The sequence below is a fragment of the Mustela erminea genome, chromosome 2, assembly GCF_009829155.1.
Source record: "Mustela erminea isolate mMusErm1 chromosome 2, mMusErm1.Pri, whole genome shotgun sequence".
Lineage (NCBI taxonomy): Eukaryota > Metazoa > Chordata > Mammalia > Carnivora > Mustelidae > Mustela > Mustela erminea.
Genome location: NC_045615.1, coordinates 78,057,553 through 78,080,483, shown reverse-complemented (window position 1 = coordinate 78,080,483; position 22,931 = coordinate 78,057,553). Strand labels below are relative to the sequence as shown.

Genomic DNA, 22,931 nt, shown 5'->3' with positions numbered 1-22,931 from the left:
CTTTTTTTAATGCAAACATGTTATTTTATAATCCACATACAGATTTATTATTTGTGGTAAGAACACTTAAGATGACATCTATCTTCACAGATCATTTTTTGTCTTCACAGATTTTAAAGTGTACAATACAATACTGTCATCTTTAGCCACAGTATTGTCATCGCATTTCTTAAAAACCTTTAATGGCTTTTCACTGCCCAAAGGATCAGAACCTGTTCTTTAGCCTGCCATAGGAGTCTCCCAACAATCTAGTCCTGCTCTATTTTACCAGCTTTCCCTCTAACCACTTCCTCTCTATTTAACTAAACAACAGTTAAATGTTCAGTTACACTTATGCTTTGCCTCAGTGAAATGAAGTATGATCCAAGAGCATATTTTTTGATGCTTCTGTACCATTAAAGACCATGTTGCTAAAGCCAAGAATCTGTTTACATAATTTTGAAGATCTGGCCCAAATATTATTTCTTTTGTGAAGCCTTCCTTCTCTGATCTCCTGAATAAAACAATTCATTTCTTCCTCTTTATATAAACCTCCATTACAGCATTAATCACACTGCACTGTCATTTATTTGTCTACTTTTAAGATCTTTCTTTATTCATGCCGGCACCCTGAATCATCTAGGAGAGTAGTGACACAAGTTCACTGTAATATATAGACTCTGTGTATGTCTGTTGAATATTAGCTCTAAGTGTACTTACTATATTTGTGCAATTACTAACTTTAAAGGTTTTCACTCCCGCAATACTCCCACCTCTTCAAAATATTCCACATGCATATAATTTTTAAACAGTCAAGTCGCAACATAAAGAAAATGAGCAAGTGATTTGTCCATAGGTTTATGGCTAGTTACAAAGCTAGCAATACACACGTACACAGCTTAAGATCTCATGACACACGTAAAAAATTTTTCACCATCATCCCTTATTAGTGTTTCAAGAATTCATAATCAGAAAACTAAGCTAATGAGAAATCAGAAATTTTACCAATTCATGGTAGAGAAGTGAAGAAAAGAACTTTTCAGTGATTTAACTAAGCATATTTTGGCCTTTGGGTGACATTTCTATGCATTTATCTAGAAATCATATTCCTAATGTTGCTTACTTGAATTGAGATAGTACGTTGGCCTAGAATGTAATTCCTTTCATTTAAATCATTCATCACTAAAAGCTTAATACTATTAAATGTATTTAATATATAAACACTGTTAAAAAGGAGACCCTTACTTAATTCCAAAAAATAGCATTTTTAGAAACTATACAAGTACCAGATATATTGATTAGTGTAGTGTCCATTTTGCTTGCAGACTTGCTTACAGACTGACTTTCAAAAAATGAGGCACCTCCTGAACGCCTTATCCGAGACAAACTCACTTTTACAAATTCAAGGTTTATACTGAGTGAGTCTTTTCGACCAGTGACTGACGTGGGTTCTTCATCCACATTCCCTTTAAAACAAAAACAAAAACACAACACACACACACGTACACACGCATAAATACATGTATATATATACATATATGCAACTATCTAGTTACATGAAATTATCAAATACACTGGAATATGCCATCAATTAAAATCACTTTAAGTGAGGCTAAAAATTTAAGAAGAATGATCTAATGAGTATTAGCATTCTCAACAATAGATTTAATAGTTTCAAGCCCATAAACAATAGTGATTTTTACAATACTTCCTCAACAAAAACTAGCACTGATATGGAGTATATGTTTTTGTTACTTCTCTAAGTAAATCAAGAGACATTCACTAATATCATAGTGGTAAATCTGCACTTTAAAATGACAGTGAAATTTAAGTTGGCTAAATAATGATAAGAAGGAGAAGCAGCAGAAGCAGAAGGTAGTTTCATTTTAAATTGACAAATGCGATGCACACACTTTAAAAATTTACTATTTGTAGAATACAATTTCTTATACAAATAATGATGTGGTAGAACATTTAAGCATTTAAGTAACATAAATATTCTTTTACATCCAAAGACTGTTGTGCTGCATATGTCACTTACAAAATACTGTTCAAAATTCTTACATAATTAATTCACCTGAATTATTTATTTCATATTTCTACTTATGCAGAGACAGGATATTGTCCAGAAGAAAAATGAAGTTTCTAATCTTGTTTTATATCCATTATTAAAGGTACTGTGATTTCTAAAAAGATCAAAGCTTCAAAAGGTGCTATAAATTCAAAAAGATGGAAACACTCTAATTATACCTAGTCCTCCTGATCCAGATGTGAGCCCAGAAACAGCAGTTTTTTGTTTCCCTGCTCCGTACGGATGAAATACATAAAGAGAAAAGTCAGACATGCATGCAGTGAAGCTCAACCCCGATGAACTGCTGCTAGAACTGGTCAGATCTGACTGACTACTACTATGTCGACTTCTGCCAAGAGGGCTGCCCAGGCCGGATGAACCTATAATGAAAATGAGAAATCCAAAATATTAATAAGCCACAGAAAATTTTAAAAGCCTGTCACTTAATACATTCTTAAGAACCAAATAAGACTTAAAATTAAAATGGAAATACACAAACATTAACTGATCAATAGATTTAAAACCATCATATCAAAGTAAAGACTTAGATGTACTTTCCAATTAATTTTTTCTGTTAACTGGGGTTGAATACTGTGTTCATCTTTGAGACAATTATTTAGACATTTGATTGGCCAACTCCATAGTTTCCCATTTCTTTTCTCCTTTGCTCCATTGCAAGCAGGCAGTAGAAGAGCCAAAAAATAGCTGGGGCTTAAGCGAAGGGGGAGAACAAACTATAAAAAATCCAAATCATATAACTGGAGTCGACATTTCCGTAGCCAGAGTAAGGTACACAAATGCAGAAAGTTAAAATCTCTTTCTCTGAGAAGAAGCAAGTATCCCCACTGGCACCACTTACCACAGATGTACAGACTAATCCAAAATACACTTTAAATGTAAAAAATCTTAAGAGAACATTATATGGTTTTGCTAATAATTTCAAAATATGTATTTCCAAAATATATAGACCTCTTTTGGATTCATATTGCACCTGGTTACTTGGCATCCTACTAGAATGTGTCACGAGCATTTAAAGTTTAGCAAGTCCAAAACTGAACTCTTGATCTTTACCCCCAATCTGTTTTTCATCCAGTGTCTCCCATCTCCAGTAAGAGACATTTCCAAGGACATAGCTCAGTCAGAATCCTGGGAGTTATCTGTCATCCTTCCCACTTCTCTCTATCATGCAATTTATTACCATTGTTATTTCATGTCTAAGAACATATACTAAGCCTGTCCATTTCCCTGTATCTCACTATTGTTACTCTAGTCTAAGCAGTTATCAGCTCTGGTACTGCTGAAATGGCCAACTGTTCTTCCTGCTTCCTTTTACTCTTGTTCTCCTCCAATTAACTATCACACTGCAGTTGGACTGGTGGTGTTCCAAAAATATAAATCAGAATCTCACGTCTACTCTTCTGTATAACCTTCAGTGGCTTCCCCACATGATCTGGCTCTTTCCCGTCTCTCTAAATCTTTTTCATACCAATCTACCTTTTATTTGCCATACTCCAATTACATTAGTTGTTTTTGTTTTTTAAACTTGCCAAATTCTTTCCTGCTTCATGGATTTTGTATTCCCTACCTAAAGTGTTCATCATTCCAACTCTCTGCTTGGCTAACCCATACTCACCCACTACACATTTCCACTTAAAATATGCTTGTTTGTTTATTATCTGTTTCTCCAAATTCGACTTAGGTCAATATTAGCAGCAATGTATCTGCTAGCTAGGTTCAATACCATCTCTTCAACCCCTAGCACTGACCCACACCCCAGTAAAGTTCAATAAGGATCCTTTGAAACAACAGATACTGCTAGGGTACCTGGATGACTCAGTTGCTTAAGAGTCTGCCTAAAGCTCAGGTCATGATTTCAGGGTCCTGGGATCAAGCTTCAAGTTGAGCTCCTGAGCAGGGCCTGCTTCTCCCTCTCCCTCTTCCCGAACCCAGCAGGAAAAGAGAAATCATAAAGATCAGAGCAGAAATCAATGAAACAGAAACAACAACAAAAAAAACACAATAGAACAAATCAACGAAACTAGGAGATGGTTCTTTGAAAGAATTAATAAAATTGATAAACCCCTGGCCTGACTTATCAAAAAGAAAAGAGAAAGGACCCAAATAAATAAAATCATGAATGAAAGAGGAGAGATCACAACTAACACCAAAGAAATACAAACTATTATAAGAACATACTATGAGCAACTCTACGCCAATAAATTTGACAATCTGGAAGAAATGGATGCATTCCTAGAAACATATAAACTACCACAACTGAACCAGGAAGAAGTAGAAAGCCTGAACAGACCCATTACCAGTAAGGAGATTGGAACAGTCATTAAAAATCTCCAAACAAACAAAAGCCCAGGGCCAGACGGCTTCCCGGGGGAATTCTACCAAACATTTAAAGAAGAACTAATTCCTATTCTCCTGAAACTGTTCCAAAAAAATAGAAATGGAAGGAAAACTTCCAAACTCATTTTATGAGGCCAGCATCACCTTGATCCCAAAACCAGACAAGGATCACATCAAAAAAGAGAGCTATAGACCAATATCCTTGATGAACACAGATGTGAAAATTCTCACCAAAATACTAGCCAATAGGATTCAACAGTACATTAAAAGGATTATTCACCATGACCAAGTGGGATTTATTCCAGGGCTGCAAGTTTGGTTCAACACCCGCAAATCAGTCAATGTGATACAACACATCAATAAAAGAAAGAACAAGAACCATATGATACTCTCAATAGATGCTGAAAAAGCATTTGACAAAGTACAGCATCCCTTCCTGATCAAAACTCTTCAGAGTGTAGGGATAGAGGGCACATACCTCAATATCATCAAAGCCATCTATGAAAAACCCACCGCAAGTATCATTCTCAATGTAGAAAAACTGAAAGCTTTTCTGCTAAGGTCTGGAACATGGCAGGGATGTCCATTATCACCACTGCTATTCAACATAGTACTAGAAGTCCTAGCCTCAGCAATCAGACAACAAAAGGAAATTAAAGGCATCCAAATCGGCAAAGAAGAAGTCAAATTATCACTCTTCGTAGATGATATGATACTATATGTGGAAAACCCAAAAGACTCCACTCCAAAACTGCTAGAACTTATATAGGAATTCAGTAAAGTGTCAGGATATAAAATCAATGCACAGAAATCAGTTGCATTTCTCTACACCAACAACAAGACAGAAAAAAGAGAAATTAAGGAGTCCATCCCATTTACAATTGCACCCAAAACCATAAGATACCTAGGAATAAACCTAACCAAAGAGGCACAGAATCTATACTCAGAAAACTATAAAGTACTCATGAAAGAAATTGAGGAAGACACAAAGAAATGAAAAAATGTTCCATGCTCCTGGATTGGAAGAATATATATTTTGAAAATGTCTATGCTACCTAAAGCAATCTACACATTTAATGAAATTCCTATCAAAGTACCATCCATCTTTTTCAAAGAAATGGAACAAATAATTCTAAAATTTATATGGAACCAGAAAAGACCTCGAATAGCCAAAGGGATATTGAAAAAGAAAGCCAAAGTTGGTGGCATCACAATTCCGGACTTCACGCTCTATTACAAAGCTGTCATCATCAAGACAGCATGGTACTGGCCCAAAAACAGACACACAGATCAATGGAACAGAATAGAGAGCCCAGAAATAGACCCTCAACTCTATGGTCAACTCATCTTCGACAAAGCAGGAAAGAATGTCCAATGGAAAAAAGGCAGCCTCTTCAATAAATGGTGTTGGGAAAATTGGACAGCCACATGCAGAAAAATGAAATTGGACCATTTCCTTACACCACACACGAAAATTGACTCAAAATGGATGAAGGACCTCAATGTGAGAAAGGAATCCATCAAAATCCTTGAGGAGAACACAGGCAGCAACCTCTTGGACCTCAGCCGCAGCAACATCTTCCTAGGAACATCGCCAAAGACAACAGAAGCAAGGGCAAAAATGAACTATTGGGATTTCATCAAGATCAAAAAGCTTTTGCACAGCAAAGGAAACAGTTAACAAAATCAAAAGACCTAACTGACAGAATGGCAGAAGATATTGCAAACGACATATCAGATAAAGGACTAGTGCCCAGAATCTATAAAGAACTTAGCAAACTCAACACCCAAAGAACAAATAATCCAATCAAGAAATGGGAAGAGGACATGAACAGACATTTCTGCAAAGAAGACATCCAGATGGCCAACAGACACATGAAAAAGTGCTCCATATCACTCGGCATCAGGGAAATACAAATCAAAACCACAATGAGATATCACCTCACACCCAGTCAGAATGGCTAAAATCAAACAAGTCAGGAAATGACAGATGCTGGCAAGGATGTGGAGAAAAGGGGAACCTCCTACACTGTTGGTGGGAATGCAAGCTGGTGCAGCCACTCTGGAAAACAGCATGAAGGTTCCTCAAAATGTTGAAAATAGAACTGCCCTATGACCCAGCAATTGCACTACTGGGTATTTACCCTAACGATACAAACATAGTGGTCCAAAGGGGCACTTGCACCCAAATGTTTATAGAAGCAATGTCCACAATAGCCAAACTATGGAAAGAACCTAGATGTCCATCAACAGATGAATGGATCAAGAAGATGTGGTATATATACACAATGGAATACTATGCAGCCATCAAAAGAAATGAAATCTTGCCATTTGTGATGACGTGGATGGGACTAGAGCATATCATGCTTAGCGAAATAAGTCAAGCGGAGAAAGACAACTATCATATGATCTCCCTGATATGAGGAAGTGGTGATGCAACATGGGGGCTTAAGTGGGTAGGAGAAGAATAAATGAAACTAATGGGGTGGGGAGGGAGACAAACTATAAGTGACTCTTAATCTCACAAAACAAATGAGGGTTGCTGGGAGGCGGGGGGGGGGGCTGGGAGAAGGGGGGTGGGGTTATGGACACTAGGGAGGGTATGTGCTTTGGTGAGTGCTGTGAAGCGTGTAAACCTGGCGATTCACAGACCAGTTCCCCTGGGGATAAAAATATATTATATGTTTATAAAAAATAAAAAATTAAAAAAAAAAAGAAATCAATGAAATAGAAACCAAAAGAACAGGAGAACAAATCAACGAAACTAGGAGATGGTTCTTTGAAAGAATTAATAAGATTGATAAACCCCTGGCCAGACTTATCCAGAAGAGAAAGGACCCAAATTAATAAAATCATGAATGAAAGGAGACATCACAACCAACTCCAAAGAAATACAAACAATTATAAGAACATATTATGAGTAACTATATGCTTGCAAATTTGAAAATATGGAAGAAATGGATGCACTCCTAGAGACATATAAACTACCAAAACTGAACCAGGAAGAGATAGAATATCTGAACAGACCCATAACCAGTAAGGAGATTGAAGCAGTCATCAAAAATATCACAACAAACAAGAGCCCAGGGCCAGAAGGCTTCCCAGGGGAATTCTACCAAACTGTTAAAGAAGAATTAATACCAATTCTCCTGAAACTGTTCCAGAAAATAGAAATGGAAGGAAAAGTTCCAAACTCATTTTATGAGGGCAGCATTACCTTGATCCCAAAAGCAGACAAAGACCCCACCAAAATGAAAATTGTAGACCAATATCTTTGATGAACACAGATGTAAAAATTCTCACCAAAATACTAGCCAACAGGATCCAACAGTACATTAAAAGGATTATTCACCACGACCAAATGGGATTTACTCCTAGGCTTGGCTAAAATTAACAAGACAGGAAACAACAGATGTTGGTGAGGATGTGGAGAAAGGGGAACCCTCCTACACTGTTGGAGGGAATGCAAGCTGGTGCAGCCACTCTGGAAAACAGCATGGAGTTTCCTTATGAGTTAAAAAGAGAGCTACCCTACTACCCAGCAATCGCACTACTGAGTATTTACTCTAAAGATACAAATGTAGTGATCTGAAGGGGCACGTGTACTAGATGGTATTATGCTGAGTGGAATAAGTCAATCAGAGAATGACAATTATCATATGATCTCCCTGACACAAGGAATTTCAGAGGCAAAGTGGGGGGCTTGGGAGTAGAGAAGGAATAAATGAAACAAGATGGGATCAGGAGGGAGACAGATCATAAGAGCCTCTTAATATTACAAAACAAACTGAGGGTTGCTGGGGGCAGGGGGCTATGGAACTGGTGGTTACGTTATGGACACTGGGGAGGGTATGTGATATGGTGAGTGCTATGAAGTGTGTAAGCCTGACGATTCACAGACCTGTACCCCTGGGGCAAATAATATATTATATGTTAATAAAAATAATTAAAATAAAATAAATTAAAAAAAAATTGTAGCCCATCACATTAACAATGGTTAAAAATAAACTTAAAGCGTAACGTTGGGAAGAACACAGTGAACCTGGTGTTTATACACACTGTGATGAGGATGCAGAAATCTTACATTTACTAGAAGAGTAAAACATCAAACACTTTAAAAATGTTCACTCTCTCTGACTTAGGAATTCCACTATTAAGAATTTATCCTAAGGATGTTGATTTATATACAAAGATATTCAACTCAGTATTATTTACAAAATAGAAAACAAAAAGCTCAGGTAGTCTCAAATGTATGATCAAAATGATGGATTATCATGAAATCATTAAAGTTAGAGATGAATATTTAATACTCTGGGAAAAACTTATATTTTAAGTTTTTAGAAGATACATAGCAGAAAAGATCATATTTAAATTTTGCCTGGGAAGAAGACTGTATCTACAAAAATGCTGGAGAGTACGTAGGAAGTGATAATACAGGTTCTCTGATAAAAGGATATTATTTTCATTTTTAGTACTCTTGTTTTCCGCATTCTCTATAATGAACAGTGAGTTAATTTTATAATAAAAAGTAGGTTTTTCAAAAACTGACACTATAACTCTAATATTTTTACAGACCACAACACAATTCCAACAGCAATATTCTGGAGCTAAGTGTGACGGTGGGCTACCACATTAGCAAAAATTTATTTCTAAAATATCAACATTTTGTTTTCCTATTTTACAATGAAAACTTTCAAAGATTCACACTGCAAAGCAATGTTCTGCTTTAGCCACTACATGCACTACATGCAAAATATCCCATGGGGGCTTTTTTTACCTCTGGTTATAAACCACTCTCTTAATGTCAGTTTTCTTATTAACAATTATCAATTTTCGTTCATTCTAGTCTCTTTACAAATGGTCAATAAAATCTTTATCATTTGCATATGTGATCTTTCTACGATTTTTAGAGCAGAAATGACTCTAAGATTTAATAAAGTGAACAGTGACTATCTCACCAGGAAATTACTGGTTTTATGTTAAAAACAAAATCTTTCATGAAATGGACATTTGATATGTGTATACATATATGTATATATATATGTGTATATATATAAAAATACATAAAATTATGATTGAATACACACACACACATACACTACCCCTCATACAATTTTAATTCATGGTGATAAATTCTTGCAAGATAACACTCTATGTCTTATTTTCCATTTGTAACACTGATTATTCTTAAATGTAAAAAATAGAGCATAAAACATTCAAAAGTACTTAAATGTATAATATGACAGTTACTTCATAATACTTATAGGGTGTACATTCAAGCCAACCAATAATGCTAACCAGCTGCCATTCCCCTGTACCAAAATATACTAAAAAAACTTTGATCTCTCTATATTTTTCTATAAATGCTGTAATTCTCATATATTCTCCTTTTCCAAATTTAGTTTTTTAGAAACTCATACTAATTCTAGTATTTGGCTTTCAACCAGCAGAATAAAAGAGCGTTTCTATACCAGGTATTCCAGTTTTGCTTGCAGAGGTCTTTGTTCCACTTGGAGTAGCATTACCTCCAGGGGATAAAGTTTCTGTGGGATACGTGGTCCCTAAAGTCTCCAGTTCACCTCGGTTTGAAGAAAACACCAAGTCCAGGGATGGCAGCTTTAGCATGCATTCTACTCTGGATACTGGTAAGCAGCTAAACTTGATCTGTGAGGGCTAAAAAGTGCAGAAAGCAAAAAAAAAAAAAAAAAAAAAAGTTTCTAGGTACTAGTTAAAAAATTTCACACTGGATTCCAAAAAACGTAATTAATTTCCATTTCAGTCCACATATAGCAAATTATTTGAGACTTTAAAGGATTTTGTGTTTAATGTCCTAGCTCTTTCAAACAGATACATTATATATCAACCAAAATTTATTAATAAAATGGTATTTTAGGAATCACCTCAAGTGATATATATTTAGATTATTTAGGTAATTCAGAACATTAAAGATGTCAATGTTCATATTACACTTGTTCACAATCAAATTTTGAAAAGAAGTAATTCCTCTTATACTAAAATTTTTTAAAAGCTATGGTAATAACAGAAATTTTATAAACTCTCAAGCCCTCCCCCATTACATGTTTTCAACATATCTTCAAAAGGCTATTGTGAAACTCGCTACTGAAGACCTTTTGGGCAAACAGCTTTTGTAGAAAATAGTTTGAATAGATGACCATTAGTGTTTCTTTTATTCTTGAGATTATCAGATTTTAGTTGAAGGTAAACTGAAGCCTAAAGTTTGGTTACAAGTAGTTTTCATATCCTCTTTAATAAATGCTCAATCAGGTGCTAATATACTCCCAAAGGGCGAGTTGTAAGACTGTATTTTAGAACAAAATATTAAATAAAAATTCCCTAACTCAGCGAAAATCTAACAAAGGTACTACTGTTTGACTTACATCTCAATTACACTTTATATTTGCCCATAAAGGACCATAATGGCAAGAAACACAGGTGTCATAATAAAAAAGGGTTTAACTTATACATTTTTGTTTTTGCCAAAGAAGCATAAGATCTAAATTTTGAAAGCCCAAAGATCTATGAACTTCCTCAGTGGAAAAGTAAATACACACATAAAATTGTCCATACACTTCTCAGGGGTTCAGGTGATCTCTAAGCCATTATAGGTATACTAAAGGTCCATGAAGCCAAGGTTAAAGAAACTTTAAGGGAAATAATGCTGGAAATATTCAAATAAACTTAAGAAAAACAGTTTTCTTTAAAACAAAAAGGAATAAATGAAGTATATCTACCTGAACTCGTACATAAACCACAACATCTACAGGGAAGGAAGAGTAAGCAGATGTTGAAGATGATACTAATGATGTTGTCGATTCTTCCATAGGATCTGGTATTTCAAAATGTCCCATATCTTCATCTTGTGAACTGACAGCTGTTAAAATATTTAGTTTTATTATTAGGGCAAAGGCAAACTATTTTTTAAAAGATTTATTTATTTATTTGAGAGAAAGAGAAAGATGTGTGTGTGCAAGTGGCAGGGTGGGTGGGGACTGGTGGGGGGAGCAGATGGAGAGAAAATTTTTTTTTTAAATTTTTTATAAACATATATTTTTATCCCCAGGGGTACAGGTCTGTGAATCGCCAGGTTTACACACTTCACAGCACTCACCAAAGCACATACCCTCCCCAATGTCCATAACCCCACCCCCCTTCTCCCAACCCCCCTCCCCCCAGCAACCCTCAGTTTGTTTTGTGAGATTAAGAGTCACTTATGGTTTGTCTCCCTCCCAATCCCATCTTGTTTCATTGGGAGAGAAAGAATCTTAAGCGGACTCCAAGATCAGTATGGATCCTGATGGGGGACTCCATCTCGCGACTCGGAGATCATGACCTGAGCCAAAATCAATACTTGGACACTTAACAGATTATACAAGCCAGACATTCTGGGCAAACTATTTATCAAAAGATCCTTTCTTGGGACACCTCGGTGGCTCAGTTGGTTAAGCGTCTGCTTTTGGCTCAGGTCATGGTCCCCCGGGCCTGGGATCAAGTCCTGCATCAGGCTCTCTGCACAGAGGAGAGCTTGCTTCTCCTTCTCCCTCTCCCTCTGCCATTCCCCACCACTTGTGCTCTCTGGCTCTTTCTGTCAAATAAATAAAATCTTAAAAAAAAAAAAAAAGATCCTTTCTCTTATGCTACTACTGAGATCAGGGATATAAACACACAGAAATGTGCTTCTATAGCCCATCATTCCACACATCTTTCCCTATTCAAACCTCTTGCTCATTTCTCCAAATTCCAATCCCCCTCCTATTATAACAAACATTGTGTAAAGAAAATTAAGACTTTGCCCTCAAGAAGTTTCCAGTCCAAGAGGGAAGCCAATGTAGGAATTAAGGATGTTAATTCTGTCTCTAACTAGCTATGGCCGTGGGAAAATCATATGACCACACCAAGATTTATTTTATTTGTAAATGAGGACTAGAAGATTTCTCAAGTTCTTTTTCAGTTTTACAGTCTTGATCACTGAATATATTATATCATAATGTATAACATCATTAAAAATCCTTCTAAGTAATAGAATTTTAAAAATATTTGTGATACAGGAACAATGGGGTGGCTCAGTCAGTTCAGCACCTGCTTCTTGATTTCAGATCAGGTCATGATCTCAGAATCCTGAAATCAAGCTCCACATTGCGTTCTACTGGGCATGGAGCCTGCTTAAGGTTCTCTCTCCCACTCCCTCTGCAACAACCCTCTCCCCAACTGCACTTGCATTCTCTCAAAAAAAAAAAAATTGTGGTGGGAAAGTAAATACTAAGGAGGGTACTTACTTGTATAATTCCTTTCAATTGGTGTAATTGGGATAGTTTCCAGGGCTTTTTCCAGAAAATCTAACAGGCAGGGACTAATAACCATTTCTTCTGGCAATGACTGAAGTGCTACCCAAGCATATAATTTGGCTGTTTTTACTCCTCCACTTCCTTTTCCTTTGGCTAAAACATTTATAAATGTGAGGTGAATTTAATAGTTCCCATACAACATATAATAATTTTGTGAGAAATCAGAACTATGTATGACAGTTTAATCAGGTGAAGCATCTTATTCCTAAACTATATAAGAACACAGTAAAAATAACAAATTGACAAATATGATATATTAATATTAGAATATAAAGATAATTAATGATGCATATAATACAAGTTATTCCTACTTGCTCTAGGTCACAAATGTTGCTTCAATTTTTTGTTTAAAATTTGCTTAGTGTCTCATTTAGCATTATTTTGTCCATTTAAGAAGATATAGAGAAATTTGACTAACAATATTTTTTGTTAAGTGAGGAAAAATGTTGTTTTCAGGCTTTCCTGTGTTCCTGTAGTTCTGAACTTGTAGATTACTTATAATGCCTCCCTGCATGACTCCCATCCCTCCTTCCTTCAGAAAGGGAATATTTCTGGGTGAGTAGAATGAATATAATAGCTAAGACTCAGCTAACTTTGGCTTAGGTTTCCACCCCCAACATATAGTAGTTTTGTAAACCTAGAAAAGCAGTTCAACTTCTATGAACCTGAACTTCCCTCATTTATAAAATGGGGATAATAATATCTGTCCTATACTTAATGGGAATAGATGTGCCTTGCCAATTCAAAAGTGATGTAAAAAATATGTATTATTATCACATTTATTAGATTTTTAAAAGATTTATATATCAAATTCCACCTCTAAAATGAAACTTTTTGAACTAATTCTTATTTAGCCTGATGTTCCCTTTTCTGGGGGAAATTTTACTATATATATAAGGTATTATTCATGTGGTGTGGTAGCCAGATTCCAAAATAGCTTCAGTGGCCCTTGCCTCCTGGTATTCATGCCCGTGTACAGTTTTTTCCCACACTGACTAGGGCTGACCTGTATGTTCAATAAGATATTGTGGAAGTGATGGTTTGTGACTTCTGAGGCTAAGCCATGAAAGACAATGCAACTTTAGTAGCTATGTTCTCTTTTGGATCACTCCTTTCCAGGGAAGTCAGTTCCCTTGTTATAGGAATACTTAAACAGCCAATGGACAGGCCCAAATGGGGAGGAACTAAAGTACCAGTTTGCCCACCATGTGAATGGGATGTGATGGAAGTAGGTTTTCCAGGCCCAGTTGAGCATTCTGATGATCACAGCCTAGCCAACATCTTGATTGCAAGGTCAAAAAAGACTGTCAAGTCAAGTTCGATTCACCAGCCAAACTGCTCCTGTATTTCTGATCCACAAACTGTGTTTGAGGTTATAGGCCACCAGGTTTGGGATCATTTGTTATGCAGGAATAGATAATTAATAAATGTGGTTAAGACCAATGTACTTTGTCTTAAAAGTACAAGTTTAATGTTTCCACTTAGATCAAAACCTCCCAAATATGAACTATATAAAATTTTTTCTAAGTGAATAGATCTAAAAAGTTAAATAAATAATCTATTTGGCATATTAAGATTCTTTGAACAGTGATATCCTAGGTAGTATCAGTTTGAGAAATAGCCAAAAGTTGGGCCAGACTTCTATATGTGAGTTTTATACCATCGTTATTGACAAGTCTATGGGATTTTTTTCTTTAACATGTGAATTTGCAAGAAATTCTCAATAGAGCAAGTAAGTGATGACTAAAAGGTTACCAAAAAAATTAAAAATAAAGCATATTTTCCTGAAATACCTGAGGGAATAGGTGGGGGTTGGGGAGGAAGTAAGGTGTTAGTCTTGCTCTGGACATTGCAAGGTAAAGGAGGAGAAGGAGGAGATGGTGCACTATCTTTCATACCATACAGCTTGGACTCTTTAGAGAGCGTTCTTGGCAAGGAAGATCCTCTGGAGGCATTGGGTGATTCGGTCTTTAGTGTCTTGGAATTGTAATGCAACTGTATTAAGACAAATAAACTTTCAAAATTAAAATAATGAAGATGAGAAAAACCAACATTATGTAAAAAAAAATGTGGAAGCAAGAACACCAATCCAGGGGTCAGAAGACCCAGTTCCAGTTTATTACAAGTTAACACTGTGATACTAGCAAGATTCTTAGCTGTTTTTCATTTAAAATTTAAAAAGTCATCCCAGATATTAAGTTTCTCCTAACTTAATGTTATAGGAGTCTATAACTCTATAATCTAAAAAACAGTTGTTTAATTAAGTTGGACAAGGAAAGGTTTAACAAATGATATGATTATCAATGCATAAAAAAGTAACTTCGTACTAACAAAGTTCAATGAAGAAGCTGTATAAAAGAAGTGGCAACCTGAAATTTGGATCTTCTTATGTTCAGAATATAGTTATATCAGAGAAAAATGCTGTAAAGTCTCACTTTAATATAATCGGTAAAGGAAGAACACACATGATAGAAAATAAACACTGCAAAGAATAATCTAATCCTAGACTTTAAGGTTTTACCTTTACATCAACTCCAGGAATGTAGAATACTGTTGTTTCTAAATCACTAGACTTGGTCTGTAGAGAAGATGGTACTTTCTTGCCAGTCATTAAATGGGTGGTAGAAGCATAATTGGTTTGAAACTTCTTCTTTTTTGAAGGAGAGTCTTGATCTAAACTCCTGGAACTTCTATCATAACTCCTATAAATAGAAAAATAATTTTTATCTTTTTAAAAAAGGCATCTCCTTTTGTTTATAATCAAACTTTTACTTATACAGCAAGTGGAATATAATCCTTCATTAATAAACCTGAAAAAGGAAAGCTCATTAGTGCCTGTAGCTAAGCTGGCTAACACCATGCATGGATGATATTCATGTTGTATGCTCTGGAACCACATAGGGCAGCCACCTTTAGGCTTTCCTGAGGTCACGGGGGTTTGACATGAACATATCAGGTTGAGCCAAATGAAATTGCCCTTTACACAGGTAAAATCAGTTGAATATCAGCAATCTATTTTAATGAATTAGCATGCTTTTATCATTACTACTACATTTGTAGGAATTTAACTGTTTAAGTGCCTTTTTTATCTTCTCATTTTATAAAACCCTCCTTAGGAAAAAAACCATTAAAAAATTTTTTTATTTTTTAAATGTAATCTTTATACGCAACATGGGGCTCGAGGTCACATGGTCTACTGACTGAACCTGCCAGGTGCCCATAAAAATCTTTTATTGTGAAAAATTTCAAACATGAGAAAAGTAAACAGAATGGTAAACTGTAAACCCCTATGGCTCCATCTTCCAGCTTCAACAGTTGTCAGCATTCTGCCCCTTTTTTAAATTGACATCTCTAGTCACTTCCCATCTATTGTCTCAATTATTATTTTCTTTAGTTCAAGATTAGGAGATAAAGGCAAAAATTCAAAGAAAAAATAATCTAATCTTAAACCTATTTATACCACCACTTTTTCAATGATGGAGATAAATGGTGAAGCTACATTCCAATATACTGAGGCTTCTTTGTCCCCAGTTTCCCAATCTTGCTTTTTTTCTGAATTCACCAAAACTCTGAATAACCAAGAAATCTTTGAGTACTGCACTGTTCTTTAAAACAGAAATATTCACAATACAAGAACAGAGACTGAGAAATTTGGGCTTATTTAAAGGAGAATTACAAAGACACAACTCTTTTAATTAAATTGCTAGAATCTAAAGCAGAAATGCATTTCTAGTTGCCAGAAAATTTTATACACTTGTTTAAGGAACTAGTATGTTATACAAGTAACCACTCAAACTTAAAACTCTGATTAAATCCACTCTTTAAATCTGTATTTTGGGAGACGGGTGAAAAAGTTGTTTGTAATTCAGGGATATAGCAATAAAGTTAAATGTACCTTTTCTGACCAAATTCTTACCTTCTCAAGCTTATATCATCATGTTCTTGTAGAAGGGTAGTTGGGTGGAGAACACATTTTCCACTATCAATTTCCACCCGTATATCAAGTTCAAAGTCAATATTTCTCTCTGTAGCTGTGCCACTAAGACTTCGGTTGACTGGAGCTGTGGGCCAGCGTTCTGTAAATAACTGATGAACAGCAGCAAAGCCTGTTGCTTTTTTACGAGATGTGTGTCTAGAGAAAGAATTGACTGTTACATTTTACTAAATTCGAAGAATTTTCAACAAACTATTTCTCAATATGTTATGTGAGCAATAGTCTGTAAATAAATTTTACCATTTTATAAATTCATACATATTACTCAATTAGCTCATACTAATTGAAATTTTTCCCAAGTTTGATGGAGTCACATTTTATTCAACAACCATACACTCAGTAACTATTACATGCCAGCTGACATGCTAGGTGCTGAGGACACAGGCATAATCATTCCTATTGAGGAGTCTGAATGTCAATGTATGAACTATATTCTACATTTATAAGATTTCATTTTTGCAAATTGTGAAATGCTATTTTTCTGATTTTATTAAAAGAACAAAGAATAGGGAAAGAAAAAAATAATGTCATATGGAGCTAAATTACATTTAGCTCATTTAGTTTCTTAGTCTAGGCACATTAAGATTTTTTTCTGTAAAATTTAATAGTTACACATAATTCTGCAAAGCTCAGTTCTAGACTCTGAAATACTACCGATGGGTCTCAAAACAAAAAGGCCACTTACGAGGGTTTCCGGTAAATATAAAACCTTTCCCTCTCATGGTCTTCATCCTTTTCATCCTTCTCAGAATCTTCACTAGTAGAAGACAAACTGTCATCCCGTCGGCCCTCTTCAGGCTGGAAAGGAATGCCTGATGAATAGCCTCCTGGAGTTTTGGGAGAACTGAACACAGAATATGATCCTTCACTATTTGCGGAGTAATGGGATGGTCCTTCGATGGTTACTGACAAAAGGTCCAGTTCTGTCTCCTCTGGAAACTGAGTGTAAAAAGAGAAGATGTGAGTCAGGTTCACATTATACATCTCTTACTTAAAAAAAGAAAAAGAAAAAATATATGTTTAAGCATTTAAAATTCTCTCAAGGGTTGAATTTCCTCACCCTGAACCGTCATATGAAATGGCACACCAAGGAAGGAAGGTCTTACCACAGACAGACACACTACTGACATACTAAAAATCAGAGTGAAATTTTACATTATATAAACATATCAGCCTGTTAATTAGTACATATTGTGTAATTCTTTAAGCATAGTTAAACATGCTGTGGAGACAAAACAAACAATGTGATCAACTGTAAATCAGAAGGGCAAGAGAGTAATTAGTGATGGAAGAGCATGCAGTGTCCCTTGAGAAAGTATTTCATGCTTCTGGATGCTTTTTATAGCTAGCTAGCTTTTAAAAATAAGCCTCCCCCCCCAAGAATCTCTATTTGGCTGTAGACAACAGATGTGTCAATCATTATGTAATTAAAGATATGAATCTAACTTATAAATATTATTTTTTAAGGTGAATAGTTTATTATAAACACTATGTCACTGAGAATTGCACCAGAAGGCCACTGTATTTATGTAGATAAAAAACAAAACAAAACAACAATAACAAAACTTCCTATGACCTAATTTGTTTTTCCAATTTGAGACTTGCTCAAATATCCTTTGAAAATGGGATAAGCTTTTGTGAAGTGTTATGTGCAAGGTAATGTAATTTGTTGATACTATTAAATACAACAAAATTAGATACACAAAAATAGAGTACCATAATAAAAATGTCTTACATGCAGAATTCAGCTTTTCCTTATTTTTTACAATATATATGTTCTTTAGTAGTTAAGTAAAACATTTTATTATTCATCAGAACATCTTCAATTTTTTAAAAACAAGAATCTGTGCAATCCCTTTGTTTTACATTTATTTTACATTTAACCATGCCTTAATGATCTATTCTATAATTTGGGATTTTTATATGCTATTTTTTTAAACAAATAGCTTACATTACTATTTAAAAAGAGGACTTGAACCAATTCAAATATTAATGCCTGAGAATTACTTGGTCATTTCAAAACATACTTGATCATTTCAAAACATACAAATAAATCAAATCATTCGTTTTACACCTGAAACTGATATATTGTCATGTCTCAATAAAAAAAAATGGATGGGGAAATATAAATTAGGAGAATCCCTCAATTCAATTCTTTAAATGATTTATTTCCAAGTTCATTTTTAGAAAAAAAAAAGGACATGTTTATCAATCTCCCCATAATCTCATAGTTCCTTTTTTTTTTTTTTTTTTAAAGATTTTATTTATTTGACAGAGAGAGAGAAATAGTGAAAGAGAAAACACAAGCAGGGGGGAGTGGGAGAGGGAGAAGCAGGCTTCCTGCTGAGCAGGTAGCTCAACGTGGGGTTCAATCCCAGGACCCTGGGATCAGGACCCGAGCTGAAGGCAGACGTTTAATTAACTGAGCCATTCAGGCACCCCTATAATCTTACAGTTCTGAAACAAAATTCACTCTAAGTTCAGTGTAATGGTGGGATATGTACTAAAACTATAGCTTAAGAGGGCAGGGAAACAAAATGTATGAGGAATAAGTGCCACTTTTTAATGTAACTTGATGGAAAATTTCTAGACAAAGATTTATATACCGAGTGTACGGATATATTTTTAAAATTTAATTTTACTTTCATGACTTATATTCAGGGAAAATATATGGTTCATAAAAATGTTAATTCAACTTTAAGTCCTTGGGTGGCACATTTGCCATACTGTTTTGAACATAATTTTTAAATGGATTTTTAAAATAAATGTATGCTTTTTTTATATGTACACAGTGACTCCAAAGAAATAGCATTCAATGATTAATTTGTTGTTCTGAGAGAAGTTTGATTCTAGTTTCAATTAGTTAAAAATTTTTTTAAAGAAAAGATTAATTTTGTCATTGAATGTAGGGAAAACAGATTCACTTAGGGATTAGCAAATAACTAATAAATAGCAGTTTTATGATTTGGTTAATTTGGTAAGCTGATTTAGTAATTCTGGAGATTCAGTAATTAATATTATACAGAACTAAATAAATACAGAACTAAAATGTTTTTTGCAAGAAATGTTTTCATGCAAGAGCTTATAAAATATACATGATGAAAAAGAATTCAATCTTGAAGCTTTATGTAAAATATTTTTGAGATTTGAGTTTAGTATAAAATGAAAGGAAGACATTTTGAAAGCAGATTTTCAGGGTAGCTAATTAGTTTTAAAGCAAGATTTATGTTGTTCTTAATAAGTACCTGAAAATACCCTTCCCCAGGACAGCTGGATTGTGGCGTACTTCCCCATATTGTTTTTTTCAACTTAATTAAAATAATAAGAAAATATATAAAAACTCATGAAAAATTAAAAAAACAATGGTTTAAAAGCAAACAAACATTCAAAAAACAAAACAAACATGTTAACATAAATTTTAACATATACAAAATTAAATATAACTTTTAAGCCGACCTTCTAACTTCTGGTTTCTGCTATTATCTCTATATATTCTGAACTAAAATACATAGTAAGATAAATAGATAAAGTATAAACATTCCACATTTACACTTGTATGAAAGACCTAGTTTAATATGGATTCATACTTGAAAGGAAAATTACTCAACTAAGTCTTTCTACCTAAGATCAAGCAGTATGGAATCTTTATTCTAGGTGCAAAACACTAACATGAGCAGCATGGCTCTCAAATGCTAGCACAGAGGCAGTGTCTTGCTGTTTGGTAATTTAAAGACACTTCACCCATCACAACTGGCACTTTCATTATAGGTAGGAATTCATATTTTGAAACTGTAACTACTGTAATTTTGTAATTACTAAAAATTATTTGACACTGTGTATCTCTAACAAATAGTATCTCTCTTACTGTATCTTGGATATTGAAAGTTACTCTGGGCCCGGGAGATGCTGCATCCACACGGATTTCAGGGAGCTCCTCAGTTTCTCCTATTCGAGAACTGGAAGAAAAATATGAAGTTACTAAACATTAGCATTCTTTTTTTAAAAAGTCCCTAGACTTTATAAAAGTCTAACAAATGTCAGTAAATTTTTTACTGACATTAAATATTTCTAAATTTTTACCTTATCCAAGGATTAAGTTTTTGGTATCCCATTCCTTAATCTTTAGCATCTCATTAAAAAACAAAACAAAACTGAACGTTTTGATTAACATGAGATTTTCTGAAACTAAAGAATATTAAAAAAAATATAGTTCTTACTTTAAATGCTCATTTATTAGTAAGACAGTATTTTTCTTTAATCTGTAGAATTTCCATTTTTTCATATGCTAAATATGTATGTAGTCACATCTCTTCTAAAATGGTAAATTTATAGCAGCAGTTACTCATCTGCACACACTCATTTCTTTGAATAGTCCAAAAGTTTACACATAAACTTGTCTAAATAGCAATGTACTTCTTTTCTAAAAAGCACACAGTGATTGCAGTATACATACACTAGAAGAATTCCTCAAATAAATTTTTTAGTTGGATAGTATCCATTATTACCGATATTTGACTAATAAGATTAATTTTTGCTCCCTTAATTATGTAATTTCCCCAAGTAGAACACAATAAATTAGTGGATCTACATAAAGGAGTCAGTAATTTTATTACTTGTTTCAGTGGATGAAAATAGGTATTACCTTGCCCTTTCCATTCGTTTAAGAGGAGGTCTTCCAGAAGCAGAAATGCTTTTTGAACGGCTATAACTTGGTTTGTAACCCAAACCCCACTTATCCTTTAGAGAAGCAGCCTAATGAAATGGGAGAGGAAGAGTGACTTTAGACAGTTGCTTATTGTCATAGTATCTGACTATAGGTAAAATATTCTATTCAACAAAATAGTATATTTTCCCCAGGTCAATAACATGCTACTTTAAATTTGTCTTTAGGGGAGCCTAGGTGGCTCAGTGGATTAAATAAAGCCTCTGCCTTCAGCTCAGGTAATGCTCCCAGGGTCCTGGAACTGGAAGAAAAATATGAAGTTACTGAACATTAGCATTCTTTTTTTAAAAGGTCCCTAGACTTTATAAAAGTCTAACAAATGTCAGTAAATTTTTTACTGACATTAAATATTTCTAAATACTTACCTTATCGAAGGATTAAATTTTTGGTATCCCATTCCTTAATCTTTAGCATCTTATTAAAACACAAAACATGGGATCGAGCCCCGCATTGGGCTCTCTGCTCAGCGGGGAGCCTGCTTCCCCCTCTCTCTCTGTCTGCCTCTCTGCCTACTTGTGATCTCTCTCTGAATAAATAAACAAAATCTTTATAAAAAAATTGTCTTTAAATGTCATTTAACAGTATAGATGGATCAAAGTAGAGCAGGACTCGGCCACTCTTTAGTCCTAACGTCAATTAGAAGGGTTGTACAATGGAAATATGGTTCACCATCTGGCCTGACAGAGAAAAGAAAAAGACTGGAAACAGGATGAGGGGTACAGAAATAAGGTGAGAAGAAAGGAAACAAAGGGAAGAAGGCCAAAAAAAAAAAAGAATTAAAAGGAAAGATTCTGGGAGAAGCTGGGTGGCAGGAGGAGGTAAAAGGGAGATCGGAGGAGAGCAGGAAGGGGAGAGGGAGAGGCTGGGATGGGGAGACCAGTTGGGGTGGGGGAACCATTGATCATTTTAAGTACCACCCCCTGGCATGCCTGCCACAGCACTATATGAAAGGAAAGGAAGGGGTGACCTCAACAGTCTACTTACCTCTAAATGTGTAATTGGGATCTAGATATTGAAATGATTCCAAGACAATGGAGATGTGGAATGCAAGAGGACTGAGGAGGAAGTGAGGTGGGGAAGACAGATGAGATATATGCTAAGAACACTGATAAAAGTTCAAGAATTTCGCTAATTCTCTCTACATAGTTTTATTTTTAACAGTCAATTACCAAATATAAACTACCTTATAAATAGTGCATAAGCAGTACTTTACTTTTATTTTATGATTGTTAGGTATACAGTAGCAAAAATTTTAAACAAAGACTTATGCATTATTATTATTATTATTATCACTATCCATTTATTACCATCAGAAGCCAGTGATGAATAACTCAAACTGGATTTTATCTTCAATTTGAATAAATAATTTAGAACAGTTTTCAAACTAGGATGTCTGGGAGTTCGGGGTGGTCAAGAAAGGTCAAGCCAATAAACCCTGAATCCCTG

General features: G+C 34.8%; 1 protein-coding gene across 5 annotated transcripts in view; it reads right to left on the bottom strand.

The window, feature by feature from the left end:
• Positions 1-22,931, bottom strand: part of KIAA1109 (KIAA1109 ortholog) — a 216,829-nt gene that overhangs the window by 24,514 nt on the left and 169,384 nt on the right. For 4 of the 5 annotated variants that reach the window (XM_032333325.1, XM_032333327.1, XM_032333326.1 and 1 more), the window contains 12 exons: positions 21,405-21,514; positions 20,628-20,718; positions 20,008-20,070; positions 17,448-17,701; positions 16,685-16,900; positions 15,290-15,470; positions 14,562-14,763; positions 12,700-12,861; positions 11,158-11,297; positions 9,877-10,078; positions 2,230-2,430; positions 1,266-1,445 (listed from right to left, as the gene is read on the bottom strand). In XM_032333325.1, the coding sequence (XP_032189216.1) occupies positions 1,266-1,445; positions 2,230-2,430; positions 9,877-10,078; positions 11,158-11,297; positions 12,700-12,861; positions 14,562-14,763; positions 15,290-15,470; positions 16,685-16,900; positions 17,448-17,701; positions 20,008-20,070; positions 20,628-20,718; positions 21,405-21,514 (2,002 nt within the window). The remainder of the gene's footprint in view (positions 1-1,265; positions 1,446-2,229; positions 2,431-9,876; positions 10,079-11,157; positions 11,298-12,699; positions 12,862-14,561; positions 14,764-15,289; positions 15,471-16,684; positions 16,901-17,447; positions 17,702-20,007; positions 20,071-20,627; positions 20,719-21,404; positions 21,515-22,931) is intronic. The other variant, XM_032333329.1, reaches the window with a different exon arrangement.